We start from the raw sequence: 18,692 nt of genomic DNA, 5'->3' as shown, positions 1-18,692 counted from the left end.
AAACATGCTGGTAAAAGCAACAATACCGTACAGTATAATTTACATATTATGTGGAGCAGAGCGCCGCTGGTCTCTCGTCGTCTATCATTGCAGCGGTACACGACTTCTGTTTCCGTGAAATCAAGGAAAAAAAGCAATGCTGCTGCATTGATAGTGATTAAAAGTTTATCTCATGAATATGGTTACCTTAGAAAAAAAAACTACTCAACAAGAATTGAGCATTTTTGCAACGGTCATAAGATTTTATTTGCATTTTATCTTCCATATTCACTAAATGATCATGATCGGAAGAGTAGATTTCTGAAAATACAAATTTCTAGAAGCTTAAGAGCCAGCGAATGCTTCTGAATATTTTGTCGATTCACTAGGATCTATTCAGAATATTTCTTCACATTTCAACATTGTTAGATGATATATTTTTGTTTTCAACTTAACAAATAATATTCTTACGTATATTTGCTGTCTTCGTAATACAGTGAATGTAATTGTTGGCAAATGAAAAATAGTTAAAGAAGTTGTTTATAAGACACGACCGCAAAGTTAACGTAGAATTACGACAGCCTGTCTTATGTCAATATATTTTTTGCAATAAGTTTGAAAATACACTCGATTGGGATGCATTCTGTAAATGGTGTGAAGCGGTATATTTTTTTCGTATATTTTTTTTCTTATATTATTTTTGCCTCAAAATTAAACGAAATCCGTTGGAAACTGACTGAGTTTGAAACATCTGAAAGTGGGCAGTTTTCGTACCACTCTCGATGTTTTCGTGTTTACAATTTGTAGCCCTATATATGTTGCAGTAAGACGTAAATCTACGTCAGCAGCGCACTAATCGATGTGATTAAATTGATTCTGTTGAAAGAAAAATTAAAAATGAAGTTATTTTATTTTTTCCATAAATGCTTCATGATCACCTGCGATATCCGCTCTGACATAATGGATTTCGTTTTATATTGGTTTAAAGCTATCTTCTGAATAGCCCCGCCTTAATTTCAAGTTTCCACAGTTTGTCCACGTTTCGTAATACAGATGCACAAAAAATGTGGACATTCTGTCGAGCCGGTTAAAGACTCTCTAATGAAAATCAAATCAAATCAAATCTGTCGAGCCGGACCGATAGAGCTCTCATGAAGGCAACAAAATAACATTGTATCGTGTCGTGTTGCGGTATGAGAGGAGACAGTGTTCCCGTCTCCGTGACGAATGGCAACAGATTGATGCGTGTTTGCTATTGCTGATGGTAGACATGAGTATGAAGGTCGAAAATCTGCTGTGATGACAAAATATAACCACAGACTAACAGACGTAACACTGGAACCTAGCTCCATCGCCACAAAAAACGTTCATTTCAAATCTTCAATCGAATAACAGTCATCGCGCGAAAACGTCGTCCGGGGCGCATACATATTTTGTAGTTCCCCATTTGACACATGCAGTAACGCTGGCGCTGATGTCGAAATACATAACGCAGCGCGAACACGTCAGCAGATGGTGCTAGTGTTACTAACGTAAAGTACTGGAATCATCCAAACGATGATTTTATTGAAAATTTGTTCGATGTGTTATGTCTGTTAGTCTGTGCTATAACCATCTTCTTCAAAACGTTACATCCTTGGTAAGGCGTCGTACACAAATTACGTAACGCATGAAGGGGGGGAGGGGGGTTGAGTCCGCGTTACTTATTGTTACATAGAGGAGAGGGGGGGGGTAGTTGAGACCGTTACGTAACTGTGATGTTTGCTCAAAATTGCGAATTTGGAAGGGGGGGCAGGATGTCCAGCGTTACGTAATTTCAGGGGGGGTCATATCGAACGTTACCTATCGTTACATAGGGGGGGGGGGGCGAGGGGGTCTGAAATCTAGGTTTTTAGCGTTACGTAATTTGTGTACGACGCCTAATGGAATTTTGTGGATTTTCTGAAACGGACTCAGTACTGTGAGCCGAACGAAATCCGATTTGTTTCGTATCTACCGCCGTTATGCACAATATAAAGGAATCGTAATAAACCTCACACTTTTGTGCATTTGCAGCAGCATCAAACCAAAGTTGCAGTTTAATAATAACCATTTATTAACCCTTAAATGCGCAATGTTGTTTTAAAACAACACTACTAAAAACGTTTTAAAATGTACGTATTTTAGTATTTTTTAGAAATTTAATTCATTAGAACAGCTTTCTAGACTCTAACGAAGAAAACTTAACAGCTGGAAGTACTGTATTTGAATGTTTTGTTTTTACTTTTGCTGTCAAAATCTCGGAAACGAAAAAAAACATGACGTGATTCTCAACTGGTGCTGACTGTCTTTGAAAAAAAAAAAATTAAATGAGGTTAGTGGTATACTAACAAAAGGTCAATTTCAAAGTTACTGTTAACACATGTAATTGTTTAGACTTTATTCTGCGATAAAGTCACAGTATTGTTTAAAAACAACATGGTAATATTCGCACATTAAAAAGTAAAACTTTCAATTTTTTTATGCATATTGGTTAGTTTTAGAGCAGTAAACCTGTTAACAAAGACATGTTTTTAGATGATTTCTTAACGTCGAGCGCATTTAAGGGTTAAGCTCTTCCAATTACATGTAGTAGCCTTGAAAAAGGCCGATTACTGCAATTGCAATTTTCATTCAATTATCGCATAAATGCTTCATGGTCAGATCGCGTGCGATATCCGCTTTGACATAATAATTTCGAACGTTGGAGAATGATATGAATGAAAATAGAGGCGTGACTACTTTATTTCCAGTTATACCATTCTCCAACGTTCAAAAAAAATTTCTTCCGTATGTCGCAATACTAATGTAAAATATAATTCTCATTTTATTCTGGTTTAGAGCTATCTACTAAATAGCCCGCATTAGTTTCAAGCTTCCACAGTTTTTTTATTCATCTATGGTTCTTCCACAGTTTGTCTCAGTTTCGTAATACGGATGCACTAAAAATGATTTCTTGAGGACATTCTTTCGAGCCGGACCGATAGAACTCACATAAAGGCAACAAAATAACATTTTATCGTGTCGTGTTGCGGCTTCAAAGGAGACAATATTCCCGTTTCCTTGTCGAATGGAAGCAGGTTATTGCGTGTTTAATATTGCCTATGGTAGACATGAGTAAAAAAGAGCAAAGCCTTGGTGCTATCTTCCGATTCGCAACACGACCTTCTGCTTATTGTACACAGAGTTCGCAGCCAACTGTTTAGTGTACAGTACAATTGAGGGGCTAGCGCTACGATCCTACTGACACTAACAATCTCTTCCGAGCTGAGACTCGAACCTACGACGACTGTCTTGTTAGGCCAGCATCGTACCTCGAGATTATGTGGTAGACATTAGTTTGAAAATCGAATTTTTTCTGTGATGTCATTTGTTTTAAGACGCAATAGCGTAAGTGCTGAATTTCTGTTATCTGCTGCCATCCAACACGAGAACAAGTATAAATTACAACCGGCCCTTCTCAGGGCCACCGACACGTTCGCAATGTTGAATTTTTCTTGCCTTTTAAATGCTGAAATTTGCAGTTTTACGTTTGTTACACATGATGAAAAATGTTAACTACTTCAATTACATAATTATAGCGCATCAAAAGGTGCTATTATATTTCAAAACAGTAACAACACTGGCAAGTTTGTTCAATTATCATCATTTCGGATAACCATTCGTCGATAATTGTAGTTCTCCGGTCTTCTCTAGTAGAATTGCCTGCTATTACCAATAATTATGCAGCTACCGAAAACTCCGTTACACCCGCCAGATAAACATACAGCGCGCATTCCTAGTCAACTAGGTACATTCTGTCGACCTTGTTAGGGAAAGAAGCATTAAGCGACCAATCAGAGGTCGACATTTGCATTTCAAGGAGGCTTGACAATTTTCAATAGTTCGAACAATCAGATTACAATTTTCTGCATTTGGACGGGTGCCTAGATGATTTTCCAATCGATTGCTGCAAAAATGACGGAAATCGGTTGGAAACTGACTGAGTTTGAAACGTTTGAAATTGGACAATTTTCGTGACGCTCTCGATGTTTCCGGTTTCCGGAATTGGATCCCTGCATTGAAGTTGGACCCCTGTATATGTTGCCGTAAGACGTAATTCTACGTCAAAAATTGTCAAAAAAAAACAGAAATTAATCATTTCGAACTTTAACTTCCTTGTAATTGTTGATTGTTATGATTTTTCGCTGGAACTTGTTGATTATTTTGTTCAACATATCTTCCTATGTTTCCCTATGAGTGAACCTATGTAACGGCTTCGAAATTATTTCCATAATAAGATTTATGTAATAAATTTAATTTGATCAGAGTTAAATAAGACAAAATGTATTATGATAACGTAGGTATTGTTGGATTTGGTTTATGAGGAAATAGAGTTAATTCTGATTCAGACGCATTGCGAGAAATTCTTGGTGCTTCTACAATAACAACGACACGCCTGTGCCTTGTTAAATAAATGTTGTCCGCACAAAAAAAAACACTACACAATATCGTTAAGTGTAATCGAAGTTCTTTCGAGTGTTGCTCAATATATTTCTAAAAAGAAAATTTTTGGGGAGGCTGCGTATAAAAAATACTTAAGCCACAGAACAAACGAATTGTTGCTGTCTGCAGATTCTGTAACCTTTATAACTAAAAATCCTTTTAATTACAGTGTTTAGTCCCACGTCACCATTTCAAACAACTCTAGGGCTGTATATCTTGTAGTATTTCCCAGGAGTTCCAAGGCTAGGTCCCTGTTTTAATTCAAGTTTCAGGTGTCTACTAACAATTTCAAAATAGTTTAGTTGCGATTATCTACGACCAACCGATAAAACTTTTTTGGCAAGTGATCAACCTCTGCTTTTTGGAGCAAAACTGAAGCACATTAGGAAAAACGTTTTTTTTTTGCTTATATTTAACTCTAGGACGCCTTGATCGATATTCGCCAAACTTGACACACATGTTTCTTACACATTGGAAAGTTGTCAAAAGCCTATTGGAAATGGTGGGGCAGCCACTGAAAGGGAAAAGTGCTGGATTCCGAACGAATTCATGTTTATTTCCTCTTTTTATAACAAAAAATACTCCCCTCTATCAAAATTTGACCGTAATATAGTCACAAATGATCCTAAGTAACTTGTTTTGTTCATAACAAGTAGAAAAAATACCCGAAGTGTAGAAAAAATGATGAAAATATCTTTGTCCGCCTGCTTGTATGAAAACGTCTCATAGTGCAATGTGTTCAGTGGAAAATTTTACATAAGAATCACCTATCTACAAAATGTAATATGTGCCGTTGTGGAGATATTCAACTTTCAATATAACGAGTTCGTTAAATTCCACACAACAAATGTGACCAAATGTTGAAACGCACTCGAAACAAAAGCACTATTTCACATCTTAAGTCACGACAGTGGAAAAATGGTGTGTTCAATAGGTTTGAGTTTAAAAAGTAAGGATGCTCGCATGTGATTGGTTCATTGTTCGCGTAAATTTATCCTTGACACTTTTTGTCGATTTTTACCCCTTTGCATTAAAAAAATGATAACCAGCGTATTACAAAATTGTTCTACATTTTATTTATCCAACAACATATTGGTTTTTGTTATTCATCATGTGGTTATACTGTTATTATCGTTTGAAATCTGACGCAACATTTGCCAGTTTCATTTCCAATTTTACAGAATGCGTACCAGTATAGAAAACAAAGACGTAGTCCCACGTCAAAAAAATGTTTTTTAAATTAAGCAGCTTGAAACAAGCTGAACTGAAAGATGTTTTAACGAAGAGCCTTTCTGATTTGAATGACATTGAAAGTCGTTCTTTGCAGTTAAACTGTACAATTCACATTCAAAATTTTTAAAAGAATTTCAAACAAGCAAAATAATGCTTTTCTAAGAAAGTCAATAATATTTTTCATAAATTTTTGACAAGTGTTGAAAACTTCCGATAAAACATAAACAGAATTAACAGAAGTTTAGAAGATCATTTTTTGATAATTTTTTTTCTTGAAGTATATCCCAAAACATTGAAAACCTAAACTTCTAATACAAATAGTTCCTTTCGTGAAGTAACGCTTGAGTAAAAAGGGGTCCAAACAAATGTGAAAAAGTGATGTTCCTAAATTACATTCGATTATTGAATAGACCAACAATTATTGGTAGCGTGAATTAAAATCACCATTTTGTCCCACATTGCAATCCCACAGTGACGAAACATTGTCAAGCAAAACAAAATGAAAACAATGCCAAAACATCGAACATCGTACCGCCGCCCCCGCGTCTAAGTCCGACAAGCGTGCTAAACGCGCGCGCTCAATTTAGCCCAACACAAAGACGAATCTCTCCGCTAGTACTAGCTAACAAGCAAGCAAACAGGACGCTACTCACCTGATACGATGACAGGAACGGATCCTGGGAGTCGTCCAGCGAAACGACATCGAGCGGGCCGCCGGCGCCGAAGCCACCACCGCCGTTGCCACTTCCATTACCGCTGCTGTTACCACCTGCAATAACACCACCGCCACCACCACCTCCGATGCAATTGGGCATTCCGGGTTTACCCGGGTAGGAAGTGCTGCGGCGGTACTTGGAGGGTGAGTTAATCAGGTTCGAGGCAATGTTAAGAGATTGCTGAAGATGGGGTTGCTGCTGCTGCTGCTGCTGTTGCTGTTGTTGCTGGTGGAGATGGTTTGCGTAGGGAGACAACGCTTGGGAATGGGAATTGGGATTGTGCTGTTTGCGGGAATGGAGAACTCCGCCTGATAGTCCACTAGCGAGATTCATATTGGGAACAGAGCGGCCACGATTCCACGAGTTCATCGGATTCTGTTGCTGTTGCTGCTGCTGTTGGGACTGTGGCTGCTGTTGAGGCTGCTGCTGCTGCTGCTGCTGTTGCTGGGACCATGGACCAGATGGGGCAGGATTGGACCAGGTAGGATAGGAATTTTTGAACTGACTTTGCTGCGGTTGATTCTGATGTTGAAGCAAATGGTTTGGAGCGACAGCGCTGCAATTCGGTGAGAGACCATGATGTGGGAATCCACCGTGAGAAGCTGTGATTGCTCGACGCTGCTGTTGCTGAGCGGCAAATGCAGCCGCGGCAGCAGTGGCAGCAGCTCCATTGTACAGGTGGTTGTTTGAGAAATTTTGAAACCCGCCTAATCCATTGATCGATAGGTGCGAGCTGGTTGCTTCGTCCAAGCTGGTAGACCAGGGACTACCGTGATCCGATGGGTTTCCAAAGTTCAACCCGTTCGGGGGAAGAACCATGTGTGACGAGGAGCCACCGTTCATCAGGCTGGAGGTGACACCGAGGCAGCTCAAGTCTGCTCCTTTCAGACTTAGTTCTTCAGCCGCACTGGGAAGATGCAGGTCGGAGTTCTCGATCAGTAGGTTGTTGTTGGTGACGTTCGAACTGTTATTGTTGTTACTGCTGCTACTGTTACCACTGTGGTTGTGACTGCTTAGCGATGCGAGCGGGGAAGCAATCGAGCCTCCGGCACCGTTCAGCAGAGACGAGGTGGACGCATCGTCGTCGGATTGCGGTGTGGTAAGTTGTAGGGATAAAGTATTCACGTTCGATGGAGTTAGAGCGCACTCGGGTGAGATAGCCGTTGTGATAGTTGGAATGGTTGCTGCTGAGTTGCTGGAGTTGGTAATCAGCAGTCCTGACTCGTCGGTTACTGGACCTCCAGCGTTGCTCGTTGCGGGCATGCTCGCTTTATGGCAGGATTTCAGTGTCCCGCCGCCAATGAGGCTGCTGCTGCTGTTGTTGTTATCGACAACTACGAGTGAGTCTGCTATCAGGGAAGACGATCCAGGGCTCACAATCACCGACGGTTCCGAAGCCGAAGGACTAAGTCCACCACCACCACCAACGGCACCGTTGCCGGATCCGTTTGTCAGGTGCTTGATGTTCAGCAGATTGTTGATGCTCAACGTGTCGAGCAGCGACTGGCTGGACACGCACGAATCATTCGTTAATACCGAACCACCGTACAAAAAATCACCCATTTAGAAACGTTCGAGTTCACCACGCGGTCGATTGAGTTGACTAACTTTACTATGTATTTAATTTTCGATTACTCGAAGCTGCAAATTAACTTCCGGTTTTTTTCGTCAAATTATGGTACAAACGATTTATGGTACAAACACGATCTGTGTATTTTTAGTTGCTCGTAGGTAGAAAAATAAACACTTTCATATACTAGTTTAAAACACGTGCACTACACATCAACATCAACGGCAGGGATTTTTTTTTGTAATTGCCTTACGGACTAGTCGACGATCATAGAAAACTAAACTCTATAGCAAATCACAAGACGCGTTTGCAAATCTCACTTGTAATGGCGTACACACTGGTAAAAAAGTTACAAAAAACGACGATCAAACAAACTCTTCTGATTTAGGATAAACTTAAAGCCTGTCGATTACTATTTGGCTAACACTTTGGATTTATTTATTCTTTACTTCCACTCCTCTGCAACGCACGCAAAAACGGTTTGTGCAGTTCCGTTCAACTCGAAGCCCTTTCCGGCGACTTTAAGGGCTCACTTTCAGCACCCGCAGTTTACACTGCTGCAAAACACCTGTAAAATTTGTACAACACACTCTGTGAGGGATTTTTCGCTTGCTTTGTTGTTGTTGTTGTTACTGTAATTGCCGCTTGCCGTTTTTGCTCTGTTTCCCTTTCCGGTGACCTTCGAAATCCGGCAGCAGTCGCGTCACGTCGTCGTAAATGGGATAAAAGCGATAATTTTCCGTTCTTAACGCGCCAGAGGTGCGTTTTGCTTTGACCGAATTAAAGAGAAGGGTTATGCTGAGTCTTGGCCGAGAGCGCGTTACTAGGCTCTGCTACACACAAACACGGTTTCTTTGGTTCTGATGTTACGTTGACCGCCCGGAGTGAAGCTTTGCTACGTTATGGCAGCTGCATTCGGTGGCTGGCAGCTCGCATAGCAATCCAGCACACTCGAAAGGACGAATGCTGCTATCACTTCGTGCAGCACGGCGGAGAATGAGTTCCCTTCGAGTTGGCCGATCTCTTCGGTAGTGTTGTGACGTCATCGCGCAGCTGGCAGCAGCAACGCACGAGTGTCACGCAATCCGTAGCCCAGTGCCACCATAGCCTAGTTGTGAAAGCGCAAACACACACACACACTAACATTCACATGGTCTCTTCGAAGTCACGAAGAAACATCCTCACGAACGGTGGAGCGAATCCCAAACGAAGCACCGCCGCCACAAAGGGGGAAAAAGTTCTTCGGTCAGACATGCGCACCGGGAACACGCTCACATTCTCTCTTCCACCCGATCCCCTGCACTCACGCTCCCACAACTAAAAGAACTCTAGTGATAATTCTTTAGGCCTGCTCCTTCGACTGAAAGAATAATTAACTTTGCTGCCAAAAAATTCAAGCACGATGACGATGTATTTCGAGCAGTTTCCCGACAGACATTCTATTGACCAAAAAGAAGAAAAAAAAACACCACTGACACAGAAAATTAGTCGCGTCCCCTTCCACCTCCTAGCCTCCGTCCACCCCCAGACTGCACCGAAACCGTGCGAAACAGGTCGAATCGTTTCCGGCTTCCGCTTCGACCGAGCACGACAGCATCATCAACCGGAGACACTGGAATTGCGTCTACGTGTGTCTGTGTGTCTGAGTGCGCCAGGAAGGCAAGCTGCCGGCTTTTTCCAAATATCCGGTGCAGGGATTCAAGAGGTATACCCTTGAAAAACTGTGGAACCCCATTTTCGGCCTCGACCTCCCGACGGACGGTTCGCCGTCGTCATTACCTACCGAAGCAACACAACACACAGATCCCTTCCCACCCTGCCGGTTTTCCTTCCTCGCCGGAGGAAAATGATTCGAACAACTTGGAAATAGGTCTCCCTGCGAGACGACCGATGTTAGGCCACCGAAAACAGTGGAAAGAGATTATCGATAATTTATTGCAATTTATTAGGCAAATTTGGTTCCCCTGGTGGAATCGACAGACGAGTTTCAGCGCACTAACTTTCCCGGTTAAAAGAAGTATCACAGGCTAGCTCTAGATCCTTGTTTCCAATGCTGTCAATCGGAACGGAACCGTGATGCGATTAATCAAAGAACGAAAGAAATTTATTCACCTGGAACAGAACCAATGTCAATGGATCGCTTGCAGTGAAGTTATGACTGTTTCTAACACCTTCACCGAATAGGTCGCAGCTGCTGGAAAACCTTCTAGGGCTAGCTTCTTTGGAAATTATTTGTTATGCTTGTTTAAAATTTATAATTTAGTACCTAACTTCTTTGAGAAAAAAGGGAAATTTCTCGATTAGATCAATCAATTGATTTCAGATTTAAGATTTTTACGGCTCTCGATCCTAAACTTTCAGATTTCCAACTTCTTGGACCTTTCCACAAATCTGTGATTTGATTTTTAATTTAAGCGTTGGGACTGATCAACATGTAAGAGTTTTTGGAGATGAACATTGAATAGCTAATCTCAAGCAAAAATTATTAAATTCGAGGTACAATTCCAATCGACTCGGGTCAATAACGAACGTGAACGTGACAACTGGTAGTAGTCAATTAAGCTCGAGCTCTTAAGCTAACCTTCTTGATTTTTTGTTTGTTGCTATTTACACTGTTTAGTTATTGATATTTTAACTTTGTACCATTTCCTCTTTTAGCTTTCCTCAAAACTAACTCGCTTTTGACGGTCTGATTTATTGGATTCCTGACTTACTGATTTTGTTCTCTTCTCCTATTTTTTCCTTTGTGACTATTTGACTTTCTGATTTTCGTATTACAGTTAGTCTTTTGAACTTTTTGACTTCATGCATTTTTTATTCTTTAACTTCTTTGACTGGAATTGAGCATTTTCTTACTCTTGTAATTACTTTACGAACTAATTTCCTTTTTTGTCCCATGTAAACTAACCAAATCAGATGGTTATAGTTTCAACGCGTCTTAATTCTGCGATGATCAGTGTGTTAATTTACATATTTTTACAAAACAATGGTTCTTTTTAGTGCGCAACTAGGCCTTCGCTGTTTTTTTTTTTTTTTAATAAAAATGCAAGTTTGATTAAAAAATATGTAGTTAATAGCTGGTGGGTAACTTCTCGTAGCAAAGCAAGCTGTTCCTACGTTTGACACGAATTACCATCGAGCAATACCCATAATGCAGTGTCTTCGAAGGTTTGAAGCTTTCCTTCAAGCAAATGGTAGTCAACATCGAAGCTAGGAACCAATCACGTCATGTTGTTTCCTAGAACATTTCCATAAACTTTTTCAACTCTCGATGCGCTTCAGTCATCGAAGGATGGAACCAATCATACCACGTACTTTTCCAATTCTCGATGCACTTCAGAATAAAATGAGAAAAGTAACACTTCCCACCAATGACGATTTTTTGGCACAAAATCAAAAACTAAAACTAACTTGAAGCTGAAATTATACGGCACCACAATAAAATCACTAACGAGTCAAAGCGGTTTTTTTACCATATGTGTCAGTTTGGTTTATCATGTTCTAAGTCGACCAACACTTACTGCTAGCGCGCCAACTATTAACGAATAGCGAGAACCTAATCGCGCACCCAATATCAAATATTTCAGTAATGAAGTGCGCATTTTGATTTTCTGATTTTTTAACTGCTTTAGGTCTCGCTAACTGTTCAACATTTCGAATTTTCGGCTATGACATTTTATGTTTTTTTCAATTTTGTAATGCTATAGTTTTTGGTCTTTTGACATTTTGAATTTGTGACTTTTAATTTTTGGGTATGTTCTCATTTTTACGTTCTGATTCAATGAATTTCTGACTTGATAATTTTTTTGGTTTTTATCTAATTTTCACTTTGTAATTATTTAATTTTTTTTTAATTTTACACTTTTCAGCCCTTAATTCGTTGACTCTTTGACTTGGTGACTCATTGTCACTTTGACGCTTGGACTGTGGTTCTTGAAATCTTAAACATTTGGATTCTTCTTGGATTCTTGGACTCTTATGTCTCTTGGACTCTTCGACTTTTGGACTGTTGGACTCTTGGACTCATGGACATTTATTTATTTATTTATTTATTTATTTATTTTCGAACTCTAGAACTCTTAGACTTTTAAGCTTTTGGACTATTGGAATCTTGAACTGTTGGACTCTTGGACATTTGGATTCTTCTTGAAATCTCGGATTTTTGGATTCTGGGACTCTTGGTCTTTTGAGCTTTGAGGCTTTCGGACTTTTGGAATCTTGGACTGTTAGACTCTTGGACTATTGGACTCTCGATCTCTTGGACTATTGGACACTTAAATATTTGGACACTTGAACTTTTGGACACTTGAACTCTTGAACTCTCGAACTCTTGAACTCTTGAACTCTTGGATTCTTGGTCTCTTAGACTCTTGGACTTGAAGATTCTTGAACTTTTGCACTCTTGGGCATTTGGATTCTTCTTGGGATCTTGGATTCTTGGACTCTTGGTCTTTTGAGCTTTGAGGCTTTTGGACTATTGGACTCTTAGACTATTGGACTCTCGGACTATTGTACTCTCGGACTCTTGAATTCTTGAACTCTTGAACTCTTGAACTCTTGGACTCTTGGACTCTTGAACTCTTGAACACTTGAACTCTTGAACTCTTGAACTCTTGGATTCTTGAACTCTTGAACTCTTGAACTCTTGAGCTCTTGGATTCTTGGTCTCTTAGACTCTTGGACTCTTGGACTCTTGAACTGTTGGACTCTTGGATTCATGGACTCTTGGATTCATGGACGCTTGGATTGTTGGACTACTGGATTTTTGGACTGTTGGACTCTCGGCCTTTCGTACTTTAGAACTCTTGGTCTCTTTGACTTTTGGACTCTTGGACTCTTGTGCTTTTGGACCCTAGGACTCTCGGACTCTTGGATTCTTGGACTATTGTTTTTTTTTTTGACTCTTGGACTCTTAAACTTTTGGATTCTTGGAGTTTTAGACTCTTGAACTTTCATACTTTTGAACTTTTGAAAGTCCAGGAGTCACGTTTGGGTTTTGGACTCTTGGGCTCTTAGACTTTTGAACTTTTGGACTCTTGGATTCTTGGATTCTTGGATTTTCGGACTCTTGGACTCATGGTCTTCTGGATTCTTGGATTCTTAAACTTGTGAATTTTTGGACTCTTGGACTGTTGGAATTTTGGATTCTTAGACTCTTGGACTCTTGGATTTCTGGACTCATGGACTTTTGTTCTTTTGGACTCTGCTATTTGAGCTCTTGGTCCCTTGGAATTTTAGTTCTTTGATTTGTTGTAAAATGTTTAAAGTACTCCTAGAGCCAGAACGGTTAGTTTGATCGGTGTGGCGTCTGCGGCGAAGTTCTAGGTGATAGCTTTGCCTTTTAAAGAAAATGTGCGGCTCAAAAAAACTTAATTCAGTAAATTGTAAAAAGAAGATTTAAATTATTTTCTCAGAGAGCTCTTGTCTCCTAGTTTTTACTATGTCTTGGGTAAAGTTGAAGACAGTGATTTTGTCCTTCCAGACAGAAAAAATTGTAAGAAAATTACCCAAATACATTGATGTATCGATTTTGTCACGGTTCGTTTTTTGACGTTTTTTTATCACTCTCGAATTTATCACGCAAACCATTTCGTTTTTATCACGTTTTTGAGAGATATGATAAGTATTACAAAAATACGAATTAATCCACCTAACGGTGTCAACTAGCAGCGGAAAATTGTCAGCATGTTTTCAGGCAATCGTTACTTTTACGGAAGAGTTCTTTAATTAACTGATGAATCAATTTCCGATCAAATTTACAACTGGAAAGTTACGGCCTGCAGCTAATTTGTTAAGAAGGTCGAGGGCTTTTTATTGATAAACAGTTCATTGCGGAATTCTGCGCCACGTGCCTTTAGTGTGAACGCAACTCTTCATATTTTGACCTTAACTTATCCCGTCTTCAGCGAAGTTGTTCAGAAGGTCAAGGACTTCTGGATGGTGGAAAGTTAAGCACGGAATTCTACCACTATGTGGTGCTAGTGTGCACGCAATTCTTCGTATCTTGTTTCTGATACTACTGTACTACGATTCTATCCTACTAGAAAACTATGATCTTCAGCAAAGTTTTCCAAATGACCTTCTGAACTAATTTTCTCTTTTTCAAAATTTTCAAAGCTACATGCATACAAGCGCCGCGTTGTGGTCAAATTTGAAAATAAACTGCGTATCAAATAAAATCGCTTGACCCTCTGAACAACTTTGCTGAAGACGACAACTTTCTAAATGGTCGGAATCACGAGGTGAATGAGGTTCAAAATACTCAAACCTACATGAACACTGGCGCCACGTTGCAGTCAAATTTCGAACAAACTGTGCACCACACAAAAGGCCTTCAGTTCCTGAACAACTTTTCTGAAAACTGCAACTCTCTAGATTGTTGGTATCCGGGATAAAGTTATATAAATTTGCCCATATTAGGTGATGATAAACTTTTCGGGGTGCTGTAATATTCAGTCTGGGTGCTGCAAAGTTCAGTGAAGCGATTCCAAACTTATATCGGGTAGTGTATATAAATTATTATCGTAAAATAGTCATGAAAAAGTCACCTAATCAACAGTTCTTCAAATATATTTTTGAGTTGTCATATATTGCATTAAACTTCGATTGATCATTGATAAACAGTTGACAATATGCATGTTGAACTTAGAGTATCGTTTTATTTGATTGTATTCTGTACAACCTCTATCCTCTATCAAAAAATTTGTTTCAAATATGTATATCAGGCGAAAAACATTAAAACAAAACTATTAAAAATCAGATTTTTTTCTTTTTTTCTACGAACACTACACTATTGACTAAACAGTGATAGTTGATTGAATTTAAAGAAATAAAACAGGAAAAAAGAAATCTTTTGAAAAACATATAATTTTCCACACTTTCTTTTTTCTTGAGGACAAAATAACTATCCACCAAAATACCGATGACTTTATACCGAGCAAACAATCCGTTCCGGCTTGAAATTTTTAATATTTAATGATTTACACATTGTGACTAGTTTAAATATTATTCCTGTAACCATTGGTTTTAGAACTCCTTTACATTTTGATTTGTTAACTTTATGAAATTTTGACTTATTATCTTTTCTGAGACTTTCTGACGGTTTTACGCTTTGGTTTTCTGAACTATCGACTTTTTGCGCTTTGAAATCGCTGAGCTATTGATTTTTTGAGTTTTTGATTTATCTTTTCAACTTTATGAGTTTGTGACTTTTTGTTTTTAATAATTTTGGACGATTGGACAATTGACTTCTCCATTCTGTGACGTTTCGACGAACGAGTATAGTGTATATTTTCCATTTTTCGATGTTTTATTTTTTTAACTCTTCGTCAATTTGACTGTTTAACTTTTTAGTTCTTCGAATTTTTGCCTGATGAAACTAATAGACTATATACTATAACTAGGTTTCTGAAACTTGAAAACATTGAAATTTACGCACCTGTCAAATTTTACTAATTAACAATATCTAATTCTGTAGTTAGTTGACGAAACTTATACTGGTAGACAGAAGCGAAAAAAAAATTGCCCAAAAAAATAGCGTTTTAACCATTTCAATAATGTCCCTAGTGAAAGCAGATGTGCGTCCAAAAGTAGCAAAGTAATTGCTGCTTGGACTGGTCAAAAAGCTATAACCCATTCATTTTTCCAGTTTGAGCTCTAGGGTAAAATCTTTGTTTACCATTTTAATTTTTAAATATTTTCAAGTTTTTCTAATATCTCACAGTAAACTTATTCTTATCAGAATAAATAAACATTAAAGTACTCGCTATTTGTCAATAGATGGCACCAGTAGTAAAAGCTGGTCGAACTTGACATATCTTAAAAATAATGAACCAGGCTGACACATACGGTAAACAAACTGCTTTGACCCGTTATTGATATTATTGTGGTGTCATATGTTTTAGATCTTTGAAAATGTTTGATTTTGTGCCAAACAAACGTCATTTGCGGAAATGTAACATTCGTAGTTATATTAAAAAAAAAACGGCGACTAAAGCGCATCGATAGTTAAAAAACGAGACGTCATTTCCGATATTGACGACTGTCCGCGTGAAGGAAGACCAAAAACTGTCAAAGACACTACATTGAAGGAATCGCTCGTTGGGGATCCTTTGGTGAACGCAGGAACAGCTTGCTTCGATATCAGAGGTTACGAGGCGTCCGTTTTCCACGTAGAAAACTCGAGGAGAGGTCCGGGAGTACACAAATATCCACGCTTGGCCACGACGGAGGGAGGGGGTAGTAATAATGTCCATGTGAAGATGATTTTTTCCAGAAAAATGGAAATCAGATATTCTGGTTTTAGAATCGGATGTTCTGGTTTTAGAGTCGTTGTCAGCTCTATCTGAGATAAATTTTAAAGCATATGTTTTATGCCCTCTTCGTTTAGTTTTTGTTTTGGATTTTTTACATTTTTTAGGCTAGTTTAAAATTGTTTTCACAGACTTTCGTTTTACTCTTTGAAATTTGGAATCTTTTTTTCCATTCGACCATCTAATCAATTTCTGTTATGGCCCTTTCTTTTATTCAGATGCGTACTCCTACCATTAGACTAAATTTGAACCATTTTCTGTCTGGCACGATTTTCCTGTCTACAAGAAATGTGGACGGCGTGGTTCCCAGCCATTTCTAACGATCGCATGCTTTTGAAAGGATTCAAAAACAAGGAGCTTGGGTTCCTTATGATTTGAAGCCAAGGGTCCAAAAATTGACCATTGTTTGCTGCTTGAAATAATTACAGGATTGGGTTCCTCTCAGAAATTTACCGCCTGGTTAAGCTCCTATCTGTGCGGGAGATGACTTCGCGTAAAAGTTAAAACTTGCTGTTCATCTTGGTTTATTCCGGTGTCCCACAAGGAAGCAATATGGGCCCTCTACTATTTACATTGTTTTTTATTGATGTGGCCTGGGGTAAAACTGATATACAGTAAAGTTCTTTTTCACACGATTCTACGTACCGTGTAAAAAACGCGTGATTTATAAAAACATCGTAAAAAAACGTGAAGACGAAAAATCGTGCAAAAAACCGTGTTAAAAAGCCGCGTTATGTGAGAAACGACGAGAAGAAATCGCGTTATTTGGAAAACCGTCGTAAAAAACGTGTGATACTTTACTGTATCCTGACGACCTGAAATTATACCTCGAAATTCGTACTGTTGATGATTGTCGCCGCTTGCAAAAGCTCTTGGACATATTTGTAGGCTGGTGCCGTAAAAACTGGTTATTTCTGAGTGTCTTTAAATGCCGCGTTATAACTTTTCATCGTAAGTTGAATCCAATACTCTTTGAATTTCATATCGATGATTAGAGTCTTGAGAGAGTAGATCATATTAACAACTTTGGAGTTTTATTGAATTTTTTTTTTATAATTTGCATCGCTCGAACATCATTGCTAAAGCCACACGACAGCTTGGCTTCATCTCTAAAATTGCTCGTGATTTCAACGACCCTTACTGCTTAAAAGCATTGTATTGCTCGTTGGTACGGCCCATACTCGAATACGCAAGCATGGTTTGGTATCCTAATTAACTGGTTTGGACCATTCGTATCGAACGTATGCAGAAGAGGATCATCCGTTTTGCATTGAGAAACCTGCCTTGGCGGGACCCGATTAACCTATCTTCTTATTTTGATCGCTGTCGTCTGCTTGGACTCGACACTCTTGATCGATGCAGGAAAATTGATCAAGCGCTTTGTGTAGCTAAAGCTTTCTCACTGCTAAACATTCGTGGTTCGCAACGCAGCTTACGATCTACTGGATTGCTACAACCTAGTTTTCATCGCACTACGTTTGGATGCAACGTACGTGCGTTCCTTCAGGTGGAATACCTTCACAATTTTGGTGTGCCGTCATAAAAGTTTGGACAACAACATGTTTTTCGAACTAAATTTCTATTTTAAACAACGACTTTCACCCGATAACACGCATGTTCATTAAGCAGACAGTATGTGAAGTAGGGAAGGGGAGAAATAAGCGAACTGGAAATATGATACAGATTTTGGAAAAATATACCGCATCCCGTCGTACTTCACATAATGTCTGCCTAATGAGCAACTTGTTAAGTGTAGATTTTTTTTGAAACGATTGTGATTATCATTCACGTAAACCTAGGTTAGATGAATCATATGCAAATACAAATACAAATAGAGAAACGGCCAAAATACTAGCAGAGGCATAAAAAAGTGATTTTACTACATGACAACACTCGGCCTCATACTTTCGAAGTCATCCATTCCATTCGATGGCACATAGTCTGGCTGATCAGCAGTTCTGCTCAAATGAAAACATCGATTTTCAAGCTGGAAATTTTCTCGACTTGACGTTGGGGCACGATGTATCGTTGTGTTTATCCTACAACATGCAAAATGTGCCAAAAACAATATCGATTACGGATTCTCTCAACTAATCTAGCTGATCGAGACCGCTGTTAGATTTCAGGCTTTACGTGAGATATTGATTGAGAACTAAGTTACGCACCAAGCGTACTGTTTTAATGTTTTTAATGTGATGAAAAATACGTGTTTTTTAATTGTACTGGGCGCGATGTATGAATTCTGAGACGACGGGAGTTGTTTCAGTTTTCAAAATCCTTATTTTTGGTTGCTTTATGATACAAATATCATTCGACATTGTATTTCCACCGTAGCCAAATAATTGGAAGTGCATAATTATCAGCGCGAATAAAGTATTA

The 18,692-nt window shown here is 39.0% G+C and overlaps 1 protein-coding gene across 6 annotated transcripts in view; it reads right to left on the bottom strand.

Moving 5' to 3' along the window:
- The window catches only part of LOC129732015 (translational regulator orb2-like), an 815,319-nt gene that overhangs the window by 793,307 nt on the left and 3,320 nt on the right, over window positions 1-18,692 (bottom strand). For 5 of the 6 annotated variants that reach the window (XM_055692491.1, XM_055692477.1, XM_055692467.1 and 2 more), the window contains exon 2: window positions 6,369-8,569. In XM_055692491.1, coding sequence (XP_055548466.1) covers window positions 6,369-7,994 — 1,626 coding nt within the window. In that variant the 5' untranslated portion in view covers window positions 7,995-8,569. Of the gene's footprint in view, window positions 1-6,368; window positions 8,917-18,692 lie in introns of those variants that run through there. The other variant, XM_055692481.1, reaches the window with a different exon arrangement.

This window comes from Wyeomyia smithii, chromosome 1 (assembly GCF_029784165.1).
Source record: "Wyeomyia smithii strain HCP4-BCI-WySm-NY-G18 chromosome 1, ASM2978416v1, whole genome shotgun sequence".
Lineage (NCBI taxonomy): Eukaryota > Metazoa > Arthropoda > Insecta > Diptera > Culicidae > Wyeomyia > Wyeomyia smithii.
This window is presented reverse-complemented; position numbering and strand designations above follow the sequence as displayed.